Here is a 20,363-nt window from a genome sequence, read left to right as displayed (position 1 = left end):
TTCGTAAACAACTTTGGGAGATTTGCAATTATACTACGAAAAAACATTGGCATTACTACGAAATTTAACTGCAAAAATATTGAGTCGTAATAACAACGTCGCGTTTACGTCGAAATAAAGATTCGTAGTAAAATCCACTTAAGAGTACAAGTAAACCATTCCGTCGTTACGTCCACATACATGCAAAAATGAGTAACATTGTAAAAATATTGTAAAAGAACAACCAATTTACAATAGTTATATTTTACTTTGTTTTAATAACTATTCAGTTAAGTAGTTGGTGAAAACATGTTTTAAGTGGACTAGGATAAACTTGTTTCGTTGTAAAAGCTTTGTAAAATAGTTGTAAACTGGAACTTAAAAAGTTGTAAACTTTGTAGTTGTAAGATAGTTGTAAAATTTCACCAACCTAAACTTGGAATCTCCTATAAAGATGACATTTGATCATTTCCAAAGTCACACAAAAAAAGAGATAAAAAACGTGAAACCTAAAAAAATGTTCGGGGCAGTTTATACAAGTTACGTAGTTGGATGTACACGCACAAAGATTCTGACAGGAGAGTAACAGATGCATTTCTCAACGGTGCGGAGACATTCATGTTCCAAGCTGGTTCTACACCACTCACGCCAAAAACCGATAAAATGTTCTGTCTATGTCGGAAGTACAAGAATACAAAATTTGTCAGTAGTAAATCGAGGTTTTACACCAAATTACTATATATGGTTTCAACATGGAGAGAGTCATGATAGAAATGAAGCTAGTAGTAGTAGTAGTAATATTATGGCTGCTAACGAAGAACCAATTCAGTTGCATAATGAAATGATGAGGAGTCGACGGTAGATTATGATATGATTGACGACATGGTTGCAGATGCATTTTTAGAAACAACTACAACAATAGCTGATCAAATTGCTCTTAATGTTTAATAACCTAACTTGAAAGCAAAAAGGTTTTATGAAATGTTAGATGCTGCAAATCAACCAATATACACTGATTGTAGAGAAGGACTCTCTAAATTGTTACTTGCAGCTAGGATGATGAATATTAAAACATATTATAATTTACCTGAGAATTGCATGGATGCATGGGCTGAATTGTTTAAAGAGTATTTGCCAGAAGACAACGTGTCAGCTGAATCTTATTATGAGATTCATAAATTGGTTCATAGTCTTGGATTGCCATCGGAGAGGATAGACGTTTGCATAGACAATTGCATGATCTACTGGAAAGATGATGAGAACCTGGAAGAGTTTCGTTTCTGCAAGAAGCCAAGATTCAAACCGCAAGGACGTTAGAGGAATAGGGGACCGTACCAAAGGATGTGGTACCTACCAATTCCGGACATGCTGAAACAGTTATATCAATCTCAGGAGACTGCTGGAGCGATGAGATGACATGCATAACATGTCCAGAAGGATGGTGAGATCGTTCATCCATCAGATGCAAGAGCGTGGAAACATTTGAACAAAGTACACCCAGATTTCGCAAGTAATAGTCAGAATGTTTATCTTGGGTTATGCGTAGATGGATTTAGTCAATTTGAAATGTCTGGAAGGAAATATTCATTATGGCCTGTGATTCTTACGCCGTACAACCTGACACCGGAGCTGTGCATGGAAAGTGAATTTTTGTTCATGAATGATACACCATGAATTTGACCCAATTTTAGTCATGTTATATAAGAAGTTTAGGATATATTTAATTTGTTTTGGAGTCTAGATAGCATATTTACAGGTTCAGGAGCAATTGAAAGAAAGATGGTAATTTTGGAGTATTTTGGAACACTTTAGAGATTTCACCCGAGATGAGCATATCGCCACCCGAGGTTGACACAGAGAGACGCGTCGATCGATACACCTTCAGTGATATCGATCGATGGGAAAAACGCAGAAGTCCAGTTTGGTCACAGCCGACTTGAAGCCCAACATTCCATCTATTTACCAAAATACCACTGACGAGTTTTAACCTAATTATTTAGTATTTATGTCTTGCCTAAGTGTTTTGGAACATATACGCTTTTAGACACAGTTTTTACCTAAGGTTTTTACACAATTGTTTTGTGAGAGAGAGAGTTACTATTGAGAGCTTTCTTGAACACATTTATTTCCATCTATTCTATTCTATGCAATTTTATTTAATTGTTATGATGCTTTGCTTGGCTATGTCTGAGTAAACACCTTTGTTAGATTTAGGATTCAAATAGGTTTTGAAAGATTAGCCCCAAATATGAATACTTGAGCATGTGATATTCATCTTAGAAGATTTCTCTTAATGCTTGTTATGATGGAAAGTCTTATTCCGCCGAAATTTCTCCATATGTGTACAAAAAGCTAGTCATTCCATCAGGTGTCGACACCATCTTCACAAATTTAGAAGAGTATGTCACAAAAAACACCTCAGAAAATTGTAAGGGTCTTCATGCACTCCATAACTCAAACCAGAGTTTCACATTCTGCATGTAAAGGTGAAAGGCTTCGTTCGGCGATTCATCGCCCCACCCCCGGAACATCTTGTCTTCTGATCCTAGAGTTTTGCAGAACCACCCCTGACCTGTAAATGGATCTTGCTTACGCCAAGCGGTATCAACACATAAATATTATGTTAAGTCCATAGTTTGCCAATGAGGATTCGGTACAACCCTATTTTGTTCCTTTGTGTATATGAGCTGATCCTCGGCCACAAAGCTCCTTCCACTTCCGCTATACGAAGAACTTATTGGTTGCCATTCATGTTAGTATAATTTTATCATTTATATTTTTCCATATGTACCACATATTCCAAGGAAAATAACTAAAATCATGATCTTGTGGAAGTCTCTAAAACAGATAGTCAATATTGGTAAAGACAGAAATAAAATTGAAAATTCTGTGGTGGGGGATGGGGTGCAGGGGGGGGGGAGGAAATCTTAGACAAAGCCCAAGTTTGCAAGAGCCATTGGACACTCAAATATGACATGATTGATGGATTCCTCCTCTACTCTGCACCGTGTATCACATTCAATCCGCCGCGCTTGTTAACTTTTTTATAAACGTTAAAATAGCCGATATAACTTGCCAAACAAAATGCCTCAGTTTTGGTGAGCATCTCAGTTTCCATACATGTCCCAATAATGGCTTAGTATATGGTCCGTAGAATTCATGTTTTTGTTCCTTGTCTGGGTACATTGTTTATGTTCTATATCCTAATTTTATTGTATAGATACATGATTGTGTCGAATGCCATCCCTAGAAATTAGGGAGATGAGATCGACTAATCGCTATATCTTTAATGATTTTCACATCTTCTGGATAAACATATGCATTAAGCCAATCCAGATTCCATGAAATATCAACCGAATTGATGAGATGTTCCACTTTTTAAATATGTTAATAAATATAATGACTTTTTAATTTGAGGTTTGAATAAATTACTATTCATAATTTTTTTCTTTTCTTCAGTTTGAATATAATTATTAGTTCTTTTATAAAAGTTTAGGAAATATTTATGAAACTGTTTTTTCGTTTTGGATAAACTTGCAAATAACCCACGTTCTGGTGATTGTAAATAATCCACTAGTAAGTAGAGCTTGAACATCTCGATTTGAAGGTCTCCTCCTTGAAAGCTGTTTCTTGAACTGACGTTTGCTGTTTTCCACACCATGAGTCTTCCATTGTTGATAAGAAGCGTGATAACAAAATCTATAAAGCCAAGGATTTACTCCCTGGTGTTCTAATATCATAAGAACATTTCAAAAACAAGGTAGATTTGTGTCTTAAAGACATTATTGAACTTAAACTAAAAATAGTTCAAAGAGCTTAATTGAAACGCAAAGAGAAAGAAAGAGAGACTTTAAAAATCTAGAATAATTTATTGATTTCATATAAATAGTTTAATAGGGGCTGCTACTAGGAGCAGCAAAGATTCCAACTACAAGCATATAAAGACATATTTGTATCACTTCTAGAAAACCTATTACATGTTACTTAAACTTTCTAATGGATCATAAGTTGGGCTTGTGTGTGGGCTTCAAACAACCATCATAAGCATTGGTTGAATTTCCATAAGCGTTAATGCATTCAACTATTGGCTTCTTTCCATCAATCGTAGTAATATCAATTCTATCTAGAATGATATCTTTGCAAGATGTGACTTCGCTGCAATCTATCTTTATAATCTCATCTTGTCGTGACGTTCCACGAAAATCCACGAATGTCACGTTGCTAATGGCCACTGCTGATGATTCCTATTAAATAAAAAATATACAAAAATAAAAATTAAAAAAAAAAAAATAACCTAAATTCTACTTTTTGGGCAAACCTAAATTCTACTTAGAAGTTTTATATTTTAATGAAAGAAAGAAAATAACTTACCTCTACGTCGATACGTCCCTTGTCTATATACTGTTGATCGATTATAATTGGATTTTTGGTTTCAGTGAGTATGATATCCTTGAAAACTATATTCCTTGCATATCCTTTTCCGTTCTAAACATTAAAATTAAATAAAAATAAGTAAAACAAGTCGTATCATTATTATAGCACTCCATTTAATTCTCTTTTTTTTGAAAAAACACTTCATTTCATTCTTATATAGACAAATTTAATTAAAGATTTATTACCGCCACTCCATTTAATTCTCTCTCTTTTTCTTTTGAAAAAACACTTCATTTCATTCTTGTATAGACAAATATAATTAAAGATTTATTACCGGCCATGTCTTAATTCTCGCTCCATTGTCCGTCTCATTGAAAGTGCAGTTAGTCACTTGGACGTTCTCAACTATAGATTCTTCTCCATCTTTTCCTAAACTTCCCACACTAATATAATCATAAACGTAAAGAACAAATTTGTTATATAACCTAAAAATTAATATCCAGGACCACATTGCATCCTTATTCCATGTCCAAGAAAACATACACAATCAAAGATATACCTTATTCCATGTCCAGGACCACATTGCATCCTTGTGATGGAGATATTTATACTTCCACTGTTCAAAGCTACACAATCATCTCCTGCAAAGATTTTGAAATACGTATAGCCATATTATACCATTTAAATTGGAAATTTAGTGATCCCAAAAAGGAGAGATATCTAACTACGTACCTGTTCCAACCATAGTGTCATATATTTCAACATCAGTTGATGCTGAAATATCAATTCCATCGGTGTTAGGACTATCACCAGGCGCTATAAGTTTTATCTGGGTGATTTTGACTTGTCTGCAATCGTTGATTGAGATATGGTTTCTCGGGCTATCGAATGAGGTTATTCCATATATTTCAAGATTATTGCATCCTTGAAAATGCAATTGCTACAATATAAAAGAGAACCTTTCGCTATGAGCTTTTAGTAGCAGAATTTTAAAGTCAATTTAATATATAAAAACTATATGTACTCACAGTCGGGTGTTTAGAAGCTGGCGTATTGGCCTGGATTGAATGAATATGAGAAATAAAAAAACATTAGACCCACATTTTCTGATTATAATACAACCACAGAAATTTCACTTCTTTTAATATATAAAAATATTCCACCTTCCAGAAAGATGAACCACGTCCATTGATTGTTCCTGAACCAAAGACCGTTAGACCGATGATTTTATTAAAACTGACCCATTCGCATGACTTCAAATCTGACCATGCTGCTTTGTTAAGAGGGGCGACAATCTTTCCTTCCAACTGTATAGTTGATCAAAAATACATTCCAAATCAACACATAAACGTTTTCTAATGAATAAGTTTTCAAATGGATTTTAAAAATATTAATCTTTCAGTGTTACCTGAACTTTTACAGATGGAGAGTTACAAGGACCTTGAAACACTAGAGGTTGTAGTAAAAAGGTATTATCTGAAGGAATAAGGAGTGTTTTATTATTCCCACCACTACTGCACATAGCTTTCCATGCTTCTACAAAAGCCTTTTCCCAAAAGAAAAAAAACAAATTTATACAAATTAGTAGAGGAATAACTAAATATTTGTAACAAAATTATGATCTACTTGTAGGAACAAGTAACAATAGAAAAATAATAGTAAATATATGGCTAGATCATTTTTTGGTTAGACTACTAAAAGTTTTTAACAAGAAAACCATTATTATCTTTCTCAAAAAGAAAAAAAACCGTTATACAAAAACATGGCGCCAATCATGGCTGGGAATCATGGCCAATCCTTTAGCACATTCATTTAATGAAAAAAAATTGTGATTCAAAATTATTTATAATGCAAAGAAATTATCTCAAAATTTCAGTGTCATCCAATATTTTAAAAACCGGACCGGATGCCGACTCGGCGTACTCAGTGGTTGACTGGTCGGACCGGATGCCGACTCGGACACTGTCATCACTTTTCGTTTCCAAAAATAAACATGATTTAAACTTTATAGGCTTATAATTTTCTTTTTTCTTTTTCGCTGGAAATTTGATTATAGCTTCTCTTGATAGAGCTCAAACTAAAGAGTCGTGTTATAATTTTTTTTAAAAAAAAAATCGATAATATTTTAGTGGAAAAATTGAGATTATTGTTTTTGCAATATTATACCTTTGAATTATCGGTAGTACCATCTCCCTTAGCACCAAATTTAAGGACATCATAGATTTGACCATTTACAAATCCAAAATTGACTAACGTCAACACGAACACAACACGTACTATGATTTCCTACAATATCCAAAAGCAAGATCAGATGGAAATAAAAATATCAAGTCAAAGAGAAACAATATATATATATATATATAAACTATATTTAACATTATATGTACCATTCTCTGAGGATGATACGATGATTTCATTAACAAACAAAAAAGATGATGATCAGATGAGTGAATGTAAAGGTATTGTTGTGTCTATGTATTTGTTTATGACATATTTATATACTTACAAATCATATACTTTGTTCTGAAATTCGCAGATTTTATACCTAAATACACTCAACAAGTTTATACATATAGGGGATGCATTTACTGTATCGAACTATATGCATGTATATCCAGTTAGAATATTAGATTTAGACAAAAATCTCCATTCAAAATTTTAAGAAATTAAAAATCTCCATTCAAAATTTTAATAAATAAATACTATATAAACAATCAAGAATATAAGTTGCAAGAGAGATGAAAATGCATAAACGGAAAAAAATAAAATGCACTAAAAATCCAATGTATAATTTGATTTGGGTGTATATTATCATCAGATTGATTTAACCTAATGATATTTTTTTAAACGTAATTATTATTTATATGTAACTTAATAGAACTGATATGGAAAATATACATATTCTTTTTAATAATTTGTAAGCATTAAAATAAATATTATTGTCTAAGATAAATTAAAGATATGAAACTCACTTAATTAATAACCCATTGTATTCTTGTTTTGACTTTATTTTCTACTAAACTCACTTATTTAATAACCCATTTTATTCTTATTTTGAATTTATTCTCTAATAAATTTTATGAAAATAATATTAAAAATCATCTCTTTGATTTTTAGTAGGAAAAGAACATTTTTATTCTTCAAAAGAAAATATAGTATAATTCAGAAAAAGATCTTAACCATAACGGTTAAATCCAATACATCTAAAAGCAAAGGTTAAATGGATTTTTTTAAATACTAATCAAATCGTTATTTCATTGTCATATATATATATATTAATTATATATAAAAATCAGTTGACTGTAACATATGTAATGTAATATTGATGAATGATTTCACGGATAACGATTCCATGATGTAGATTTCCATGTTAGCATTTGGATCAGCGGATGGTTTTACATTTATAATATTTTGGATGGACATTGTCGGAGCAGAATCAATCACATAAATCTAGCTGAGAAAAAAAAACCACTCACGACATACTGAAGTAACAATGAAGATATGGCCTATTGGCAAAACCCAGCCCAAAAAGGCTACTTTGCAGCACAAAATAGCAAGCTCCAAGTCTATAGGTAAACATCAAAGTCCTGGTCACTTCACGGTCAATCGAACCGAGATCTTCAGAGCAAGGCATGTCATGTGTGCCCTAGATACGTGGAGTAGTTAGAGCGAACTGACAGTATAAAAGACAAAACCAAATTCATTATTGAGGAGCGTAATTTGACTTACCTACTAGAGGTCTAGATTACTCTATCTCTATTGTTATTCTTTTGTGTTTTGTTCTTTTTATTAATTTTCATTAATATTAATCTTGTTCGATAAAATTATCTTAGAGATGTACTCACATAGATCTTTTTCCTACTGTTTCTCTAAATTTTCTTCTATTCAAATTAAATTTCTGATTGAGGAACTTTGCTCCCATAGACATGCTATATTCTCAACACTTGGCCACAACGACTGGCATAACATCCCAGTTTGCGGTATATATTAAAAAAAATTAAAAAAAATTGATTTAGCTATTTTTTCATCAAAATATACTTATTTTTATGTTCACACAACTAGAAAAAAGTTAAAATAAATTTTGTCTGAGCTAGAGTAATAGAATTATGTATAATCGATTGGTAAGTGATTTATGATACCTTACAAATGAATCCAAAATAAGGAAAAATATGGTGTACATGGTCAATAAAAATATATTCACACTTCCAAAATTTAACGGAACAGAACGCACCATCTGTTGCAAAGTTAAAGCCCACATACGGAGTATGCAGGCATTGAAGGTCTATTAACAGTAGATGGTGGGAGGCACTACAATTGCATTCTTTGGAAATCGTACATGCTATGGAAGTCTTTGTCATTAACTAATATGCTACAATACTTCCATCAAAAAAAAAGCTATTTCAGAGGAAAATAAACTTGGCCATAGTGGGTCACTGGATATGATATCCAGAAGATTTTATTTTACTCTAAATCTTTAAAACATCATTACTCTTAGATAGTGAAGAGAGTACCTCATAATATCATTAAGATTATTATTTTGTTATTGTTTAATAAAAAATATTTTACTTTATTTATCTATAAAAATTATTGTTACATTAGTGTTAAATTTTTTTTTATTTTTTTTCAAATTATTTTGATTTTCATACATACATTTTATTTCTTTGTTATCAAAATATTGATTACAAAATTGTATAACTATATTTTCCAACACATCAGAAAAACAAATAGTTACAATTATGAAATTATACATATTTTTCAATTTTTATATAGCCACACATTTAAACTTATTATATAGATAGAAACTTTACAGATTTAAATACTATTAGAATCTCACAAGTTTTTATTTTTCATATTTAGCAACAAATTTATTTAATTTCACAGATTCAATTAAAATCTGCTAGATTTATTTTATGGCTACATCTTATATATTAAAACAGAAGTCATGACTTTTTTCATGTGTGATTTTTTAATTTGGTCCATCATTTACAAATTTTATTAAATGTATTTTACTAAGACTAATAATAATATATAAAATCTTTAAAATACTTTGATCATAATATCTTTTGATATCTTTTCATTTTAAATGTAAATATATTTATTTAAAAATTCTAACAAATCTATTTTAAAATATTTTTACAAGATCTTCATTTTTGAAATTATATTTAAATAATTTTACTAATTTCGAAATTAGTTTGAAATATTATTATACATTAATAAATTTATTTATCATTTATAAAATGAAAAATTAAAAATTATATTATATTTTATCTATTATATAATCATAATCAATCATCTTATATATTAAAACAAAAGTCATGACTTCTTTCATGTGTGATTTTTTAATTTGGACCATCATTTATAAATTTATTAAATGTATTTTAATAAGACTAATAATAATATATAAAATCTTTAAAATACTTTGATCATAATATCTTTTGATATATTTTCATTTTAAATGTAAATATATTTATTTAAAAATTCTAACAAATCTGTTTTAAAAGATTTTTACAAGATCTTCATTTTTGAAATTATATTTTAATAACTTTACTAATTTCGAAATTAGTTTGAAATATTATTATACATTAATACATTTATTTATCATTTATAAAATGAAAAATAAAAAATTATATTATATTTAATCTATTATATATTCATAATCAATCATATTAAACGAAAATTATTATATTCAGGTAAATATAATAAAATGTATTAAATTGATAAATTTATATATTTTAATTTCGTAAATATAAAATATTTATGTTCAAAAATAAAATCTAATATGTTGGTGAGATGGGTTAACATTAGCAAAATATATATTATATGTATAAAAATTAACATGTATTTCATTAAAGCTAATAATACTAATCTTTGTAACTACTTTAATCATAATATATTTTTATTTTAAATATGTTGATATAATGATTTAAAATTAGCAAACTATAATATATTATTTAAATCAAATAAGCATAAAAGTATTTGTAAAAGGAAATCCAGTTTTGAAGGGCGGATCAGAATTTACCCTAAATGAAATACAAAATAATTTTCAGCTATATTTTCTCATGAATATATTAATTTGTTAAATTGCTAAATGCATATACAATAAGATAAATATATAATAAGAAGTGACAAACACATACGATTTTAAACAATTGATTAATTATAACATGTAAGTTATAAAATTATTGTATTCGAAATAATTATATAAACATTTAAGAAATATATTATTAACGTTAAAAATATGAACCATTTATATTCTAAAAAATATTTATATTTATAAAAATGAAAACAAAATCCACGCAATTGCGCGGATCAAAATCTAGGCTATTCTTAATTTTGATAAATTTGTTTTTTTTTTTGTAACTCATTTACTAGATTTTAACCAATTTAATTGAGGTTCGATAGATTTTTATTCTCTTACCACAAATTAACTTAATTCGATAAAACGAAGGCATTAATTGAGAGAGCATTAGCATAAAATTTATGTTACGTATTATCCAATCAATAACTGTTATAAATGCATTTAGTTGATACAAATGCTCTCTAAATGTTTTTTTGTCCAATGCTTTGGTATAATGTTTTTGGTAAAATATTTTTAGTTATCTTAAAAATAATTATTATAATTAATTATTTTATTAATAATATCCGAAAATAGTTTAATGAAAGTTTTAGATTTAAAAAAAAAAATTTTATTTTAAAAGAATAAATTTTCACATTTAAAATATAACTAAATGTAATTTATTACTGTCAATAAATTTTTAAATTATACATATATATTACAAATAATATATATATTATTTAGAAATAAGAATTTATATATAATAAACGAGTTTATATGATAGTTTTATGTGTAAATTATTTCCTATTCTACCAATCATATTATAAAATACAATAATGAGAGAATAATGCTTATGTAGTATATTGTTTCTATATCATAATGCTATTGCTTTGTCATCGGTTTTACTAATCAAAACATTTTTTTGTGGTAGATAGATATTTGAGAAAACAATGGTTATTTGGTGTCGATAAAGTAAAAAAGAATAAAAATATTGCGGTAAACAATAAAATTTATTACGAGAATCTCATTCATTTGTTTTAACAAGATTAATTTGATACATCAAAGAATAGTCACTTGGGTCTCGTAAAATATAATTGGTGGAACTTGTGTAAAACCAAATATTGGAATTTTCTAATACCAAGAGCTGATATTGTTGTAGGTGCAGTCTGGTAAGTGGTAAGGATGAACCCTAGCACCTTTGTAGTTTACTTTCTGCGGGTAAGAGAAAAACATGAGATAGAGGTGAGAAAAATGATTTTCTCCGAAGTCTCTCCCTTTCTTCCTCTCAACCCTAATCCTGCCGGTTAATTAGATTTCTCTCATGTTGGTCGGCGACTCTTTGTTTCCGGTCACCGCAGGTGGTGGGTTAATTGTCTGTTCTCGTCTCAAATCCAAGCTGTTCTCCCTTAATTCTCTCCTCTTTGCGCGGTGCTTCTAGGTTCGATAGATCTCCTCCACCGGATCTATTAAAAATCAAAAGCGTTTTTGTTTCTCGGGAACACCGGCGAGGAAAAATGATATGGAGGACCCTTGGGTGCCTTGGATCTTCTAGTAATCGCCGTCTGCGCTCAAGTATGGGTCAGATCTGAGATCCGAGACCCGCCGGATTCTGAAGCATCGCTTCCATCACATTTCTGCTCATTGTCTTGGTTCAGTCGGTCTCCTCTATTAGTTTGATCCAAGGTTTTTTGTAGAGCTACTCTGTTCATTCTCTGAGTGTAAGGTGGTTGGGAGACGCACCATCGAGGACCTTTGTCCCCTAGTCGAAAAGATGACATCCACGGCGCTCCTCCTTGATCGTCTGAGCTCTCCGTCATGCTGCTGACATCGGTTATTAGGTTTTTGAGGACAACCTGTTGTGGTGGCTTCAGTTGCTTCAAGGCAGAGCTCTCTCTCGTCAATTGGGTCGCCTGTTTTCAAGGAGTTTTCAGTCCCTTATGTGCTTTGTTTCCCTTGTTTTAAAGCTCTGACAGTCTGATTTGGTGTTCCCGTTTTCTCTGCCACATCTCTTGTGCCGTGTGACCGGATAAGGAGCATGTTGTTCCGCTTGCGCTTGACCATAACTTGAGATTAATCCTTATGAGCATAGCCACATGTCTTCGCTTTATCTTCTGTGAGATATTATTGAAACAACTCTGGACGAGTCAACCTTAGAAGAACCTGTGGATGAACCTGAGTGGATGCAACCCCATAGATGCCACTTTGTAGATGAACCTGAGTAGATGCAAACTCGTTGATGCAACTATGTGGATGAACCTGAGTGGATTCCTTATTCCAGTGTTCAGCAAGAAGATCCATTTACAATCTCTGATAGAACTAGTACAAAATTTAATTCCAAGAAGCTAATTGAGAAGATTGTTGGCTTTATTCAGAATCTGGAAAGTGAAGAAGAACTACTTGGCAAAATTACCATCACCCCAACCATCTTAATTTACTCACATGTCTCATACATCAGCTAATTTAATTATGTCTTTGTCTGATTTTGTGTTTTCTATGCTTGTCATGCAACCTATCTACTTGTTTTTCTTGGATTTCTTTCTATTTAGGCTGTCTAAACTCATTTTGAATTTCTAATCGTCATTTTTAATCAAAACTTATTTCTATCTTTGGTGATTCAATTGTTCTCTGAACAACTTGATTGTAAGGTGTGTAAACCCAAAACAATCAACAAGCTCTCAAGTTGATTGTTGTGTCAAATCCAGAGAGAGAGAGAGAGAGAGAGAGAGAGAGAGAGAGAGAGAGAGAGAGAGAGAGAGAGAGAGAGAGAGAGAGAGAGAGAGAGAGAGAGAGAGAGAGAGAGAGAGAGAGAGAGAGAGAGAGAGAGAGAGAGAGAGAGAGAGAGAGAGATGAGTTTCTGAAGCCTAACTGGAGCCTCAGTAAATCTAATCAACCCATAAACCTACCCATCAACCTGTTCGTAGGAAGCTAGTGGCTGGCCGAACCCCTACCCTTCACCCTCAAGCCATAAACCAAGAAAACCTGTCAGATCTCATCAACTCTAATCTAGACCCAACAAAGTTTAGAGTGAAAAAATCTTGGGAAAAAGTCATTTGTTAGGTTCCTTTTCGTCGACGTCCTCCTCCAGTGGAACTTTGGGGCGTGAGCCAGCCGCCTCCGTCAATGCCTGCTTGGAGCTATTTTGGTGAGTGCTCAACTGAGCCTACCCTCAGAATATTCTTCTTGTTTCAGCAGGTTAGTATAGGCCCAGAACCCGAATTCCGAACCGAACCCGAACCGAAAAACCCGACCCGTTATCCGACCCGGAATGTAAAAATATTGAACAGATCTTGTAGAGTGGTACAAAAAGTATCCAAACCTGAAGTGTCATTAACTATACCCGAACATGTAACCCGAAAAATACGAAATAAATAGTCAATATAAATATTTTGAAATATATATAAATATTTCAATTATTAAATTCAATATTTGTGGTAATATAATATGTAAAAGTTATATATCAAATTTTTAATAAATGTTTTAAGTACACAGTTAGTTATAAATAAGTACTTTATAATTTGTTCATTGAAATAACAAGTCTATTTTCTATAAGAAAATATATATTGTTTACAAATGATGCTTTTTTCATATTTGATTTAAAATTTTACTGTTCTTTTATCAATATTATGTGTGATAATTGTTATTTAATTTAGGTGTTTTCTTTATATTTTGTTTAAAAATTTTGTTTTTTTACTTTGGTTATATTCGAACCGAACCGATATTACCTGAATCCGAACTATATATGGTTATTTTATGAGTTTTAAGAAGAAATACAATTTTGAACCGAACCCGAAATGTTATTATCCGAACCCGACTCGTACTAATAAAATTTTAGTATGGGACATAAGAGCGTAAAACCAAAAACCCAAAAATCCGAAAAACCCAATCCGAACGCCCAGAACTAGGTTCGTATATACAAAGAAAGAAGTTTTTGGATAGGAAATTAAATTGCTGTGTCTTGTTTTGAATGGTTAATTAACTTCAGTCTCTCTGTCTCTCTCATATTTTTCTCTTATACTTTTTATAATTTGGCAGATTTTCGTGTTCATGAGATAGCAGACTTATATTTTCTTCATTTATAAACAACAAACTATCCGAATCAGTATGCTTCATTGCAGATTTATAACTTACAAAACTAACTTTTATGTGATAACAGACTTTAGCCTACATTATGGCAGACTTTCAAGGAGTTATGTTGTAACAGACTTATTTGCAAAAATCGGTTTAGTAATAGAATTAACAAATTCTGGTTACTCATTGAACCAAAAAAATCTGACCACTAACCGGAACCAGTTATTAAAACCTAGGTTTAGCCGTGAAACTTCTTCTTCTCCAAGCCACGATGTCTTTTCTTTTTGACAATTGATTCTTTCACATTAATCCCAAGAAAACCGATGATGTATGTTACAGTTTTTTGTGGCCAGTGGATATTCGAGAAGGATAAATGAATGTTTCACGTTGATAGCAGAAGTGGAAGCAAAGCAATTCCAGTGAAAGACAATACAAGCTTCGTAGATATGATTAACATGGTTTATTAGGACTACGGACTAGATAGAGGCGATGTTAATCTCGATTTGAGTTACATGCTTAGCAGGAAAAACTTGATGAAGTTAACTCATGACACACCTATGGTTAAAATTGGTAATTATCGACAATTTCAAAGTTTCATTCGTCTCTGAAAGTCTGACCAAGTTCGTATAGGTCTCTTTAAGAAGCAACAAAAAACGATGAAACGGAGTCGCAATGAAGAAAACGTAAACCAGTTTGACTATAATCACGATGAAGACACATACACTAATGGAGTGGACTTCGGATTTACTTCCCCAATGTGAATCAAAGGTTTTAGTGGTAGATTAGAGTGCGGACATGACCGAATCGATAATGAATCATCGATTATAAAAAAAAGAATCGAGAATTTGAGGATTTCACAATTTGGTAGGGTTCTTGGGGGTGGGTCACGTGAAAGAGAGATGTCGTGGGGGAAGAAAGTGTTTTTTTTTTAAGTTTCATATTTGTCTTTCCTCAACAAAGCTTCTAGCTTAGCTAGAGTCTTTCATTTTCTGTAAAAGAAATGTTATATTTGATTTAATTCTATTTATTGATTGGGTATTTTGGACTTCAAGTCATCTTTTCCTTTTTTTTTGTATGTTATTCTAGTTATTTCAAAAACAATATGTGTTAGTATAAGTAATTTCCCTATACTTAATATACAAGTCATTTGACCAATCCACACTGAAATTTTTTTTTTTTTTGATTGAATCCACACTGAAATTTACATGAAAGTTAACATAGATACTCTATCAATCGTCGACAAAAAGACAGAACTTTATCATCTCTGGTTCTTGGGTATTCTTGGATGTAGCCAGGGCCGGCCCAGAGGGGAAGCCACCCAAGCCAAAGATTGGGGCATCCAAATTAATGGGGCATATTTTTCAAAAAAAAAAATTATTAGTATATTGATAAATATATAAATTTTGTAGGTTCTTTTGTTAAAATATTATTTATTAGGCATTTTTATTTAGAATAAGATTTGTTAGACTTTATATCCAAATTAATGGGACATATTTTTCAAAAAAATTATTAGTATTGATAAATAAATAAATTTTATAGATTCTTTTGTTAAAAGATTACTTATTAGACATTTTTAGTTAAAATAAGATTTGTTGGACTTTTCAACAATATTTATGAATTTGTTAAAAATTCAATTTATAAGTAAATTTCTATTTTATACAATAGTTAAAACCCTAACTAAAAGTCAGAAATAAAACAGTTCGAAAGGTATGAAAAAACTCAGAGGATAGTTTCAGGATTGATTATTTCAACACACTCATGGATCAAGCTCTAGTTTCCCTTGAGTCCAGATTTGAACAATTCAAAAGGTATGAAAAAACTTTTGGATTTTTGTTTGATTTAAAAAAGCTAAGAGATGCAAGTGAGGATACATTGAGAGCATCATGTTTGAATCTGGAAGCTTCTTTACGCAATGGTACTCATTCAGACATAGTTGGTGATGATTTGTTTATGGAACTAAAAATTCTTCGAGAATCAATACCCGAAGTAGTTCGAAAGCCTATTGAAGTGCTTGACTTTTTGAAAAGAATGGAGGATTGTTATCAAAACACAGAAATTGCTTATCGCATATTGTTAATCATTCCGGTGTCGGTCGCCACAGCTGAAAGAAGTTTTTCGAAGTTGAAGCTGATAAAGAATTATTTGCGGTCTACCATGTCACAAGAAAGGTTAAATGGATTGGCTATGTTATCAATTGAGACAGCTATGGTTGAAAGACTTGACTATAGAAGTCTAATGGATGATTTTGCAGGAAAAAATGCAAGAAGATCTGTATTTCAACATTAAATGTTCTTAATATCAATATTTTTAGTATACTATGGAATTTGATTTTTCTAAATAAAAAATTAAGTTGTTTTTATACTGTTTTGTGGTCTTGATAAATTATGTATAAAGTATTGACAAAAAAAATTATGCACAAGGTGTTGACAAAAAAAAATTATGCACAAAGGCATAATTTTATATTTGGATTGGGGTAATATAAAAGGTTAGTCCGGCACTGGATGTAGCTTAAATCTTGAAGAGAAACGGAAGATGCAGAGGAATTGAAATCAATTCCTAACAATTCTAAAGCATCTCTCATAAACTTTTGATAAGAAAATTTGTATTGCTACACTTTTGTTGTTACCATTTTGAAATAGATAATCTTTTTTTTTTTTGATAACCGTGAGGGTCCCAGACTAATCACACGAGACCGACTGCAATCCACATATTCTTGTGATTTAACGTTAGCCCCGATGGCCACCGCATGTCGAATCCAAGGCACTTCCTCTTTATCGCTTACCACTGAGCCACCATATAGTGGCTGATTTTGAAATAGATAATCACATCTATATACCAATATATAACTACTCATACGTTAAACATCACATCTCTAAGCCAAAAGAGTGATGAAATATTATTTTGCTATTTTTCACTTGCTTAAATAAAGAATCCGGTGTTCAATAAAAAAAAAAGAAGAATAAAAAATCGAAGACAGGAGATGCATGCATGTAGACTGTAGATATCAGCTGACAGCTCCTATGAAAGGGATTGACAAGCTCAGAAATGATCACTCAGACTTCCGGAGTATGTCTTGTCGTATAAAAAAATCTATCTCCCTGTGTCTAAACAAAGTATCCATGTAAAGTACAGTAACCATTGCCAGAACCGATCCTGAAATTTTGGGGGCCTGTTGCATTATCTATGTAAAAAAAAATTTGGGGGCCTAAATTTCGGGGGTCTGTTGCAAATGTTTCATTACGCATTACTCAGGACCGGCCCCTGACCATTGCATTGGAGTCATTGACCGTCATTTCCGAAATATTGTTAAGATCTCGAGGCGGCAGCGAAGAAAATAGCTGTATGTCTTTCATCTTTGTTTCTAGAGCTTCACTCAAGAAGATGCTTGCTAAAGCCCACCCTTGATCTTGGTTAGGCAGGCGTTGCAACGGACAACATGATTGATAAAGACCCCCCCCCCCCCCATCTACCTTTTGAAACAGTTTGATACAGAGGAATACAGAGATTCATGCATCTCCACCAGGCGTGAAAATTGACCAGGAGATGATATGTTCGTACATGCAATATCCACTCTCACAGCTTTTGGAACAGTTTGATACAGAGGAATACAGAGATTCATGCATCTCCACCAGGCGTGAAAATTGACCAGGAGATGATATGTTCGTACATGCAATATCCACTCTCACAGCTTCCCGACTGTTCGTTGTTCAGTTTCCTGAGAAGGGCTAGCAGGTTATGTTCATTTCATAATCATGTTGATAGGTGTTATAACCAAAGACAGCGCTTGAACTCAAACAAATAGTACAATATATGCTTCAACGGACCAAACTAAGAGGCAAATCACGTAACAGAGTTAAAGGAACTGTCTAGTAACAACTTTTATTTCATTAACCTTCCAATTTGGAACAAAACACACTACAAAGATTACAGGGAACATACACACATCTGCAATATCAGTCTAGTCCCCCAGATTAATTCAGATAAAAGCTATAACAACAAAGACTATAAAGCATTACAAACATTACAATTTTTATCCTTTCATTTGATTATATCAAATGTCAAAATTCTCCATCTGAACACTGCTCTTTAAAGGCACATAGTCACCAAGATACCCACCAAGATGATCGTGCAAGGCGGATTTATCAATCGCCTGATGGTGAAAGCTCTTGCAGACATAGTAAAAGACACTCTGCACAAGCAACCCAACAAGATTCACAACGACTAAGACACCAACCAAGAACCCTCCAACAACAATCCTCGCAAACAACCCGAACTCATCACCTCCACGAACCACCACGCCTCCGAAAACACCGGCGATGAACCCGCAAAGAGCGAGATACATAAACACCATGGAACACGCCATGTGCGTCCTCCCTTTAAGCAACTCGTAGCTCTTCCTCATGGCGGCGATCCCGTAGACAGGTTCAAGAACAGAGACAACGCTAGCTAAATGCCACCAAGCAGTCATGTAAACGTGAACGCCAAGAAACAGGATAAAGATGACAACCATGGAGAAGACAGCGAGGATCACGCTCTGGAGATCGATGGCGACGATGAGGATGACGAGGAACATCAAGAAGACGGAGTTGTAGACGAGCATACAGAGAGAGACCCAGAGGAAAGTGATGAAGAGGCGTTTGAGGACGAGAGGGATGGCCGACATGGTGGAGGAGAAGGAAACGGGTTTGCTTGTGTAGAGGGAGGCGACGGTGAAGACGACGGCGGCGGTGGAGAGGAGGGAGAAGGCGAAGAGGAAGATGATGTAGATGAACTGGTAGACGAAGAGGAGAGTCCATTGGTGGTTGGTCTGAGATTGGTCGGCGGAGGGAGGGGAAGCGTCGAGCTGGTTGAGGATGGGTTGAGTGAAGAGGGAATGAGCGAGGATGGCGAAGGAGAGAGGGAAGATTAGGGTTAGGGTTATGAGGTAGAATGTTCTCGGGGAGAATTTGGGGATCGTGGTGGATTCACGGAGTATGCCTCCGATGCTGAGAAATTGAAGCTCCTCCGCCGCGAGATCCATTAGTTTGATTAAGAAGAGATCGAAGCTGAGAAGGTGGTCACTTTGTTTGTTGACGAGAGTTTGAGAAAGAGAGAGAGATCTCGACGCAGAGAGGGGAGGGGAAGGAGGAGGAGGAAAGGTTACTTCATGGTTAAAAAATTTCTTTCTTTCTTGGGGAATGAGAAAAGGACATTTCTATAATTAGGATTAAAGACACGACACCAAAAATATAGGGTCAAAGGAACATTTGAGTTCACTAATTTTTTCTTCTTTTTATTTACAAAAATCCACAAATTAAATTTTTCTTTATTTTTTAATAAAAATTTGGAAAAATATTAATATTTGGTTTATTAGAATGACATACAATGCTCATATTTAACTAGTCTCACAACTATAGTTTTGGAAAATATCTTATAGTTATAAAGTTTAGCAAAATAAATACATAAATTTTTAATTAAAATTGGATAAATATTAGAAGGATTAAATTTAAAATATAAAAATGTTTAATGAACCTATTTTCACACATTTTAAGTATCATAACTTATTATCCCCAATGAGAGAGAGAGAGAGAGAGAGAGAGAGAGAGAGAGAGAGAGAGAGAGAGAGAGAGAGAGAGAGAGAGAGAGAGAGAGAGAGAGAGAGAGAGAGAGAGAGAGAGAGAGAGAGAGAGGTTAATTGACCATTCAGAATAAGACACAACAATTTAATTTCTTATCCAAAAATTTCTTGCTTAGTATGTACGAGTCCGCTGAAACAAGAGGAATATGATGAGGGTAGGTTCAGTTGAACACTCACCAAAGTAGCTCCAAGCATGCATTGACGAAGGCGGCTGGCTCACGCCCCGGAATTCCACTGGAGGAGGACGTCGAAGAAACAAGAACCTAACTA

General features: G+C 32.7%; 2 protein-coding genes and 1 long non-coding RNA gene across 3 annotated transcripts; 1 reads left to right on the top strand and 2 right to left on the bottom strand.

The window, feature by feature from the left end:
- Nucleotides 1-3,980: 3,980 nt before the first annotated feature.
- On the bottom strand, nucleotides 3,981-6,770 carry LOC108850452 (probable polygalacturonase At3g15720). Its single transcript, XM_018623983.2, has 10 exons — nucleotides 6,741-6,770; nucleotides 6,520-6,639; nucleotides 5,762-5,899; nucleotides 5,517-5,660; nucleotides 5,382-5,411; nucleotides 5,086-5,293; nucleotides 4,913-4,994; nucleotides 4,688-4,796; nucleotides 4,351-4,464; nucleotides 3,981-4,223 (listed from the first exon to the last, which is right to left on the bottom strand). Exons 1-10 carry the CDS (start codon nucleotides 6,768-6,770, stop codon nucleotides 3,981-3,983), a joined length of 1,218 nt encoding a protein of 405 aa, XP_018479485.2.
- Nucleotides 6,771-11,487: 4,717 nt separating this feature from the next.
- Nucleotides 11,488-12,714, top strand: LOC130512021 (uncharacterized). The gene is made up of 2 exons (XR_008945564.1): nucleotides 11,488-11,650; nucleotides 11,767-12,714. It is a non-coding gene; the product is annotated as an uncharacterized LOC130512021 (long non-coding RNA).
- Nucleotides 12,715-18,339: 5,625 nt separating this feature from the next.
- On the bottom strand, nucleotides 18,340-19,665 carry LOC108848674 (uncharacterized). Its single transcript, XM_018622096.2, has one exon. The coding sequence runs from the start codon at nucleotides 19,494-19,496 to the stop codon at nucleotides 18,528-18,530; it is 969 nt and encodes a 322-aa protein (XP_018477598.1). The 5' UTR covers nucleotides 19,497-19,665; the 3' UTR covers nucleotides 18,340-18,527.
- Nucleotides 19,666-20,363: the final 698 nt, after the last annotated feature.

Source organism: Raphanus sativus, chromosome 4 (assembly GCF_000801105.2).
Source record: "Raphanus sativus cultivar WK10039 chromosome 4, ASM80110v3, whole genome shotgun sequence".
In the NCBI taxonomy this organism is placed as follows: Eukaryota; Viridiplantae; Streptophyta; class Magnoliopsida; order Brassicales; family Brassicaceae; genus Raphanus; species Raphanus sativus.
The sequence above is the reverse complement of the archived record's forward strand: the minus strand, read 5'-3'. Positions and strand labels throughout refer to the sequence as shown.

What these genes read in the sequence shown, in the direction of transcription:
- LOC108850452 (XM_018623983.2), bottom strand. Translation starts at nt 6,770, where the DNA reads ATGAAATCATCGTATCATCCTCAGAGAATG. An exon ending in GTACTACCGATAATTCAAAG is followed by an intron (nt 5,900 to 6,519) that starts GTATAATATTGC and finishes TTTTGGGAAAAG; the next exon opens with GCTTTTGTAGAAGCATGGAA. An exon ending in GGTCCTGGACATGGAATAAG is followed by an intron (nt 4,797 to 4,912) that starts GTATATCTTTGA and finishes TGATTATATTAG; the next exon opens with TGTGGGAAGTTTAGGAAAAG.
- LOC108848674 (XM_018622096.2), bottom strand. Translation starts at nt 19,496, where the DNA reads ATGGATCTCGCGGCGGAGGAGCTTCAATTTCTCAGCATCGGAGGCATA.